This window comes from Rhopilema esculentum, unplaced genomic scaffold (genome assembly GCF_057945365.1).
Source record: "Rhopilema esculentum isolate cy_ngs unplaced genomic scaffold, ASM5794536v1 HiC_scaffold_37, whole genome shotgun sequence".
NCBI lineage: Eukaryota > Metazoa > Cnidaria > Scyphozoa > Rhizostomeae > Rhizostomatidae > Rhopilema > Rhopilema esculentum.
Window position 1 is genome coordinate 2,162,111 of NW_028300848.1, and position 9,751 is coordinate 2,171,861.

The 9,751-nt window shown below is 34.9% G+C and overlaps 1 protein-coding gene and 1 long non-coding RNA gene across 2 annotated transcripts; one reads left to right on the forward strand and one right to left on the reverse strand.

Annotated features, from left to right (window-relative positions):
- Positions 1 to 268: 268 nt before the first annotated feature.
- LOC148957168 (uncharacterized) lies at positions 269 to 7,355 on the reverse strand. Its single transcript, XM_089115827.1, has 5 exons — positions 7,043 to 7,355; positions 5,121 to 5,501; positions 3,273 to 3,584; positions 1,994 to 2,112; positions 269 to 1,629 (listed from the first exon to the last, which is right to left on the reverse strand). The coding sequence occupies exons 1-5, from the start codon at positions 7,101 to 7,103 to the stop codon at positions 1,588 to 1,590; spliced, it is 915 nt and encodes a 304-aa protein (XP_088971953.1). The 5' UTR covers positions 7,104 to 7,355; the 3' UTR covers positions 269 to 1,587.
- Positions 7,356 to 7,530: 175 nt separating this feature from the next.
- LOC148957169 (uncharacterized) lies at positions 7,531 to 8,245 on the forward strand. Its single transcript, XR_016145265.1, has 2 exons — positions 7,531 to 7,847; positions 7,964 to 8,245. It is a non-coding gene; the product is annotated as an uncharacterized LOC148957169 (long non-coding RNA).
- Positions 8,246 to 9,751: the final 1,506 nt, after the last annotated feature.

Sequence of the window (9,751 nt, forward strand, 5' to 3'; positions counted from 1 at the left end):
CTTTTTGCCTCTTTTTGTTTTTATGATATTTACTAGCTTCTTTCTTAATAAAAACTTTATTTCTCTGAGATAAAGGAATAAAATTGAATCCTTCTCAAACTTTCGACTCATCCCAGGTAACATTTTTACTTTGAAGAAGGAAAGGAAATCCAAAGGGAATTGAAAATCAGCCCAACTTGATTAAATTCTGGGTTATCTCGGATAGTAGGATTAAACTGTATGGCTTTTTGCTTTTAAAAAGATATGCTCAGGGTTAAAAAAACAGAGCTAACAGCCTAAGCTATTTTCTATGACATTAAAACATTATACATACATGATAAACAAATTATGATAATTATATATTACAACTTAGTATACAAGCAAATTACCCTTAATCAAGCAAACAAAATTTCATTCATATGAATGACATGCATTGCATTGTTGCAACACTTAGATGAGCATCAAAAAGTTGGCACTTGACTGAGACCATCTTCAAACCAGGCTTACCTGAGTTTTTTCATGTTTTTTAAAACTGTGTCTTTTTAAAATCAATTTTTAAAAAACTGTGCCAAATTCCATTATATTGCAAACAAAGCTCCTCCTAGAACATCACACAGCATCAGAATTTTTTATTGTCAGAAGGGTTTAGATTGTTCGTCGTTTCTAAAAGATTGAACACTCCAAGGACAGGCTGAACACCCCAAGAACACCCTAAAAACAAACTATTAAGCGGCTGAACACTCTTGAAAACATATCAAAGTCGGCATATCATTCAAAAAATTAATTAGCTCAATCAATCAAAATCAATTTTGGGGATGGGAAAGGGCCTGATAAGTCTAATGTTGTTGGTGTTGTTACAACCAACTTATGTTTTGCGCACCAGAACTGTGAACGGGGGTACATGCAGAGCAAATTCAAGTTTGACTCCCTTTGAGCCTTCAAGCAATTTCCCATTGTTTTGAAAATCTTTCACATCCAGTGACAATGAATGTTGTTTAGACTTGTTTAAACAGGAATATTTCATTAGTAAAAATATGACATGTCACTTGACTACCTGTTAATTGATGAGACATTTATTCCTCACAATTTAACGTTCTGCGTGAGTGATCAAACGCTTATGCGTGGTTTGGTTTATGGGAGTACTGACGCAATCGCGAGTGATCACTCGCATCAAACGAAAAGGCCTGTTAATGGCTTGTTCTTAGGGTGTTCTTTGGGTGTTCAGCCTGTTCTTGGAGTGTTCAGTCTTTAAGAAACAATGTTAGATCGTTACCAACAGAGAGGCTGGGGAGAAGGAATTTAGATCTAATTTTTTGTGAAGAGTCTGGATAAAACTTCCCCCTATTAATGCCAGAAAGTAACCCATTTTGCTCCTAAATTTTGTATGAGAGCTTCCTTTGTTCTTTCAAACCACTATACACTGAGTATGGGTTACATATTAAAACATTTTGGTAAATACTACAAACAACAAATAAATACAAAACATTTATCATGCTAATGCTTTCAAGCGTACGGACTGAAATCATGGTATATAAGTCCTTACCAGCTGTTTTTTACTTAAATGAAGAGAAAAATACCACGCATTGAAAAAGGTATTCATTTCATGCATCACAGACCCAGAGGTGCAACTTTCTCTTTTGAATATGGCCCCTGAAAACAAGACATAAAATACTTAAATGTAAAATTTTGATCCCAACTTCAAGCAGTTGGAGATTATGTGCCTGGACATGGGGATGGTTAATTTGTGTTAATTTCAAGACAACTGTTCTTATTAACAAAAACACCAATTATTTCTGTACACACAATCAGTTTATTAGCTGCATTTCTCGAAGTGATTTGAAAAATTGAATGCATTAGGTAAATGTTTGTTCAATTTTAAAGCACCCATAACAAAGTTATATTTTGAATTTCATTTTAGGCCTAAATGAGATAATATATTATCAATGTCTTAAAACCTTCCAAGGCACCATTAATTAATGTCCACATGAAATTTGTAAAAATAGAAGTTACATACCATGCGTTGGATCTTGATCAACCGATTGCGCCTCCATATCATAAACACAGCAACCAAGCCAAGGGTGGCCAAAGAGATAACTGATGCACCAAGAAGGAATCCCTCATGCATAGAATGCTCTTCAAAAAGAAGGTAACATCAACATGATTTAATATGACAGGTACAACAATCTATTTTTCTTCCTACATATCTTGTAGAAACATGAAAGTTGACTCCACTTTTTTAACCAAAGATAGCTTTCTTTAACAACTTTTTTTAGTATGTAATAACTTGGTATACTCAGTAGTATAGTGAGGGGGAGGCAAGGGGGTGGTGGACCCCCCAATGGCAACAAATATTTTTGAAAAAGGATGTTTTCTGGCATTCAAAGGGTGTGGACTCCCAATTTCCCCTTGCTTAACTCACCTTCCCCCGATCTTAAATCCCTGGCTACGCTACTGGATACATTTTGTAAGTTACTAATTTGAAACATATTTTTAAACTTTTTCCCACCTTGAAGGCTAGCATTATAACATGTTTTTCAAGAAGACAATTCAAATTTCTGGAGATCCCAGGTCAAATATTTTCCACTTCTTTAAAATAAGCAAGTATCAAAACATTCATACTGCTTAAATATATCTTGATACCCTAACCTAAAATAAAATTTTAAAACTTCCTCATTCAAAATCTGGCACCTCATAAAAAGCAATATAGGACCCTTAGCTGTAAGCATCTAGATTTTGATTTGTATCAATTGTCACAAGGGTTGAAAACACAAATGTGTGTATCTCATTAGAGACTGAGACTTACTTTGGAAATTATGTTGGCCAAAATTATCTGTTGCCATAGCAATACCCTCATACATGAATATATTAGACTCCTTAATAAAAGGTAGGTAGCCTGTTGCCGTGTCACTAGGTCACATTCTCTCTTAAAGTATACAGTGGCTTAATGCCTATAATGTTATAGATTGTCATCTTTGCTGTTTTTTGCCACAAGTCTAATTGATTTCTTCGTGCACTGTCCATTTCACATTTATGAGGGTTCTAAACTTTATCAATGCTCAATTCTGCTCAATGCTCAAATATCAAGCCCTTGGGGCACAAATATGCCATATCTCCCTCAAAGATAATGAATTATAATCATGTTAAGTCCTTCTGCATATTCAATCTAACAGGTTCCATTATGCATACGCATCTTCATATCCATTTGGTATCCAAAAAACTAAAGAAAAAAGAAGACAAAAGACAAGACAACTGGATTGGAAGGAGTCTGAAATCCAAAAAAATCCAGTGCTCACTTGCATAGCATTCACCATCATGCACTTTGTACAGATCATTCCTTATACCACCAACACAGGAATCTGCATCCATCAAGCATTCACTGCTGTAAGTCCTGCCATTGCTGCCACAAACTGGCTCATAAATAGCTGCACACATTGGTACAGCGCATGGCATTGACTCAACTTTATGGCACACATATGAACCATTGGGGAAGCTTGTGCATATGCTATTAGTGCAAGGGGCATGGTAGCACGGATCATCATTTCTCTTTTTGGCAAGCATCTTGTGATGCCTGGGGTGGTCCTTCTTCTGTTTTCTTGGGTAATCAACTACAAAATGAGAGAAAGGGAACTATAAGCACTATAATCAATTCACTTCTCATGTTAGGAAATGCTAATATGTAATACTGCTAAGGACAATGATTAGGAGCAAAGAGGAAGGGGGGCTTGCAGTTACATATTGCTTTGTGCCTTTTCCTTATATATTTTGCTACACCATTAGATCAAAAGAGACTCAAAAAGCTCGCAAAAAACTTGCCCCGCCAAATGCTACCATTGAGATGCTTGGGCTCTTTGGCCTGAGTGACAGCTAAGCAAACAGTTATCAAACTAGGACTCTGAAATTCACAAAAATCCTTCCTTTGCAGCCAGCTGTGAGGCATGTTCAAGTTTCATATTTATTTTCGAGCCCTTTATTTGAAATAACTTGGGGACTCTAAGAAGAAGCGAATTATCAGCATTGCATGCTGTGTAAATACTGTGAGGCTATAAAAGAGATGAATCACCATCCGCAGGAGATTAAAAACATTAACTCTTTGTAAACAAGATGCTCTTTATAGAAAACCTTGACTTGCCAGTAACATGTTGCCGGAATTTTAGCAGCATTTAAATGATTTAAAGAGGATTATTTTAAATCTAGAATTTTGATGATGCCTTGGACTGATTTTGAAAAAGTTATTGTAAAATTTTAATTGATTTTATTTTCCAACTTACATTTTCAACTCTCTATTTTTGTAAAGCAGGAAAATGGGAACCATTCAGTTTAGCAGTTATTATTTATGCACCAACTTATCCTAGATAATGGTTGCCAAATGAAAGTCCCCATTGTCATCACAATAATTTGCATTGACAGCAAAGTTACGAAATGAAGAATGTATTCTTGATCTGTTTTTCATTACATGTCTATTATTTGAAAATAAATACCTCAATTTCCCTAACATCAATGATAAATGTTTCCAATCAAAGTTTAATTTTATTCTTAAAAGCAAAAAGAACCTTTACTGAATTAACATTGGTGATAAAAAGAAGAGGAAGTCATCAAGAAAAACAAGACTGCTTTTAGTATTGATTAAAATGAAAGAAAATCACAAAAGGCAGCTAAATTTCCAGCATTATTAACTGACTGTCATTGGGACTTCCTTGGATTAAAGTTCACCTCCTGCAAATGGAGATTCAGTATAAATGAAGGAGAAAATACTTCCCATGTGATTTAAGGTCCAGATAACCATGAATACCTATATCAGCAATAACTATAGATATCTAGAAGACTCATTATCAGCCAGTCAATGCAAGTTTTTCTTTATCTTTTTAACATAAGATGACAAAACATTATGACTCATGGACAAAATTTAAAAGCAGCAATACAAAGGATAACTTGCATCTGACATCAACTCTTCTATTATATTTTGATTAAATTATACCATTTGTCATATTTTTTACAAAAATAACTTGATCTCAGTAGTAACATTAAATTCCAATTTCTTAACTGAAATTTTCATTATTCCAAAATAACAATAACTCGAGATCATAAGTTTTGATTGCCTGGTCAAATAAGAAGAAAAAAACTTCTTATGAATCTTAGCATACTTCTCTCATAGTATTCCATCTCAATGTTGTTTTCATATGTATTTTTCTTTCCATTAACAGTTAAATCATAACTTGTTGTAGTCAAATAGTCCCTGTTATGGATCCAATCATGGCCACCAGCAGCACACCATCCCATATTCAACGTGGCTGACAATGTGTATTCGGCTCTGTTTGGTTTCTTGAATGAAATATTGTACATCACATTCCCGTCGTGAATTTTCAAGTCATTTCCCTTCAAAACTTTGCTTGTAATGTCAATTGATGGAGCATCAGCAATCATGGAGTCCTGAACTTTCAGGGTAAGGCATGATCCTGTTGGGATACTTTCAAGTGTCTTTCCAATAAAGCTGATCTTGCCATACACTACTGCTTGCTCCACATCTGAATTCGCAAAGAGATGTAGATAATAAATAAAACAATACTTTGATAATCCTTTCACTGTTATATACACTTTTGTTATAGGAACCATTTGCCAGCAAGCACAGAAACAATAAATGGTTGCATAAACAATATATATATTGTGCTTACCACCAACTACTTAGATAATTGTGCAGGGGCTCAAAGTTCTTATTGTTTGATGGTCTGAGGCTCTGGTGGTCTTTCAAAACTGACTTTTCTACTTTTATATTCTATCAGTTGTTTCTAAGACCACTGGGGGATTCCAATAAAATGGTAGCCTCCCAGTGGGAGAACAGCAGCTCTATCTGTGGACTCCCATATATGACCTGTTGTGGTCTCCTGAAAGGAAAACTGCCGACATGGGTGGACAATTGCAGTAAAAACTAGTTGTCCTGGCTTTTACCTTGTGTAGGGATAGGTGGTCACCCACAGATTCGACATGTTGTTCTGAGTGTGCAGGAGACCGATTTGTTCACCTCTGAACCACTAACAATTTTGCACAAAAGTTTTAGTAGCATTTGTTGATTTGCTGATAAAATCTGCTCTGTTTGAGTAAGCATGAGAAAAACATTTTAAAAACATATGTTCTTTTTCTATGTATTTTTCATTTGAGGATGGACATGTTCTCATGATGTTCCTACTTTGTTCTGATTAAGTGGGTTTTTTGTAAATGAGTTTAGATATATATATAATAAATAAATAATAATAAATAATATATAATGAATCAGACTTAAATAGAAAATAATAATCAGGAAAACAATAAAAAATTCAAAAAGCTAATATTCATGCTTTTGCAAAGTTTTAAATAATTATCAAGCAATTGGATATCAATCATTTGTTGACAGATGCTTATTAGACAAAGGAATAATTGGTTAACAAGATCCAATATTTGTTAGTTTAACAGTGTAACTAATTCTAGAAAATAAAATCCATGGGGGAGAATTTAATCCAGCAAAATAATACTCTGGGCTTCTTTGGATTACATTGTTGTTCTATTTCCAATCAAAATACTTGCAATAGAGAAGTAATAATAATTAGCACTTCTCCAAATCACATTTACGATACCATGCCACATGAAAAAATAACTCTAAAAAAGTAAATTAGTTCTTTTTATCTTTAGCGCAAATAGTAGATCGGTAATATTCGAAGATTTTTATGCGTAGCTTTCTAAATCATTTCTAAGGTTGACAATTCAAATGTCTAGTGTATGATTCCAGAACATTCAGAAACATTCTGAATCGCAGATTTGACCCTGTTTCGGTACAAAAAAGCAAATGTCAAGTTTACATAGCTTTTGGTTCCACAAAAAAAGTTTATGAATTGATTACCTAAAGCGGGGCTGGCTTATTTAATTAATATAGCAAGCTTTCGTGCTACGTTGCATTTGTTTTGCCTGCCACCCACTACAACTCAGGACGGTTAGGCGCATGGAGTGGTTGCGCCAAATTCTTCAAAATTTATACGCACGAAGAAATCTGAAAAAACTTCTGGACCTTATGAAAAATTAAAGGATTGTTTCCTACCTGTTGAGACGCAAACAGCAATGCTGCAAATCAGACAAATCCATGAGAGTTTTTTATCCATTCTTCCCTTGATAGAACGGCTTTCTGACTGGCCAACGTTTACAGTTGTGCGCAAGGCCTAGCAACCAGCTGCAGAACTACAATTAGGTATTGACTTAAACAAGATTAATAAAACTCCTTTAAATATCTTGTGAAAAACAGAAAATACGGCTTCTTTAACCTTAACGCGTTATTTCTTTCCAGCTAGATTTGCTTTGACTGTTTTAAATCACATTTCGCATAAGTCTGAATCGAGAACTTTCGTACATTTCCCATAATGCACAACGGCATTAATTACTTGTAAACAAAGCAGACCTGTAAACAGTGGGGTTGAAATGGTTTAAATTTATATGTAAGTGACTATTCCCCTAAGCAACAGCTTCTTCTGTCGTAAAGATCTATCACAACAATCAAATTCATATGTAGATTTTATTCAGTTGAGATTAACAGCAGGGCTACGTATCAGTTGGGATACGACATATTTTCAAGTCTTCACACTTTTTATGCTCTAATTCAATCAAATCTGTTTATCTAAATGTATGGCCTTAGGTAAAAACGAATGTTAATGAAAATCATTACTAGAGCATTTGAGGTTTCAAATAATTCATGAAACAATCAATATTTGATCGTCTTCTCTATGCAATGAAATGACCTAAATAAAGTTGTGTTTCTATCTGAGGCTTGAGAGGCCTGGGGTTAACTAGACCCAGGCTCTGTCAAGTATAAATTGGAAGACCAACAGGGCCTATTTCTCTGAGGCCTAAAGGTGAGTAGGGCACTGTGCAATGTAGCTCATTTGCAACGGCGATACTAAGCCTCGTTTACTGTGTGAGCTTTTAGTTTTCACTCAAGTTTAAGTAATTAATTCGTTATATTTTTCAGGCTGATGATGAACATGCCAAAAGTCTGATGTGCTTTGGCACAGTTGAAGACAAAAAGCATGAGAAGTGAATACTCAATGTGTAAACCGTGGTCTTGTATTGTTTATTGTGTGATTTTATGTCGTCTTGTTATGTTTATTAAATTTTAATTGTTTCTTATCTCTCTCTACCCCTTCATATCTCTCTCACTCGATCTACCGAGCAATGATGATTTACACTTGATCGGATAAACTGTCCTATCAAGACGGTTAATGATCGCAGCTACACTTGATCTGAGCTCACTGGTCGCCCTCTCAAAAGAAAAGTGCCGAATTCTTAGTGAAAATGCATTCTTTTTGTTATATTTTTGAAAGGGGACAAAAATTATCCTACTCTTGAATTCAATTGTTGCTATCGAATTGATGGCACGAGACATGCCAGCTAGATTCCCCTTTCCAAAAGTTTTTCTATAAGAATAAAAATAACAATAATTTATTGGAAGTTGGCGCTACACAGCTATTTACAGTAAAACATACTTGAGCTAATCCAAGCAAACTGTTAAAACTCATTCGTCTAATAATTACATGTAAGATAAAATGCATAATATTTCAAGTAGGTTTGTATTCACTTCCATAAAGTTATCAGCAAACAATTGGATAATCATGTTTAAATCATTCCCCGCAATTACATTATTATCGCACGTATGTATCGTTATATCATCCGCGGAGAGCAGTCAGGGCCGGATTTACCCAAAGGCCAACCAGGCCATGACCTAGGGCCCGGCGATTTTTAAGCCCCGCGATAAACAAAGTAAATCTTTTGGTCCATAATTAAATTTTGATCCAAAGCAAATTTTTTCATCCATGATCCATAATGACAGCGTTGCTGGAATAGAACGTAGAAGCGGCACCGTTGGCACCGGTCTGTGGTGTGCACGGGATATGTATATTTGCGCAATAATTTCATTTTTTCAAACATTGTTCTTTCTACTATGGGCAATGTCATGACAAGCTGTGTTGCTTGTTTCTTTTAACGAAATAACCAGATTTGAGCAATAGAGTTGTAAAATATTGACATCATAACTTAAAGATTTATTTCTGAATCTTCAATTTTTAACACATACGTTAAGAATACGAAGCAGAAAGAATACGTTGAAATGTCTGTAAATGCGGAAAAGCAGTTATATCTGTTGCATATTTCATATGATTCGACCATTCGAAGTTTGCTAATGCATTGCTGTTTATTTCCCTTGGTTCAAAGTTTCAAAGCCGAGGCAGGCTCCTTATGACTATGTTTGACAAAGAAAAGCAACTAAACACCGGTCTTATGTAGCTTCTTTAAAAAAGGCACCCAACATTGCCAAAAGCAATAACTTTGCCCCACCAACCGTAAGAACGAATTACAGAAAAAATGTTTTGTCTTTAAAGCGTAAAGATTTAGAACAACATACTTTGCAAATTAAAGATTTAATTGCTAAAAATCCTAATAAAAACCCCCTTTCTTGTCTACTGAGACCTTACTATACAATAAAAAGAAAAAATAGTTTTTCGTCTTAATCTTTCATTCTTTTTGCTTAATCTTTGTTGTATCTTTCTTCATCTTTAATTTTTGTTTTCTTGCAGTTCATTAATTTTAATAATCAAATGCTAATAAACTTCAATAAAAAACTTAGATTGTAAACTGAAACGAAAAACTCATGGCCCCAACACCTAATAACTACCTAGTGTCTTGTACTACAGTGTCCAGTGGCAATTCTCACCATTGTGTGACAGAGGAGGGCAGGGGGGCTACAGCCCCCGTCGGAGCTGTT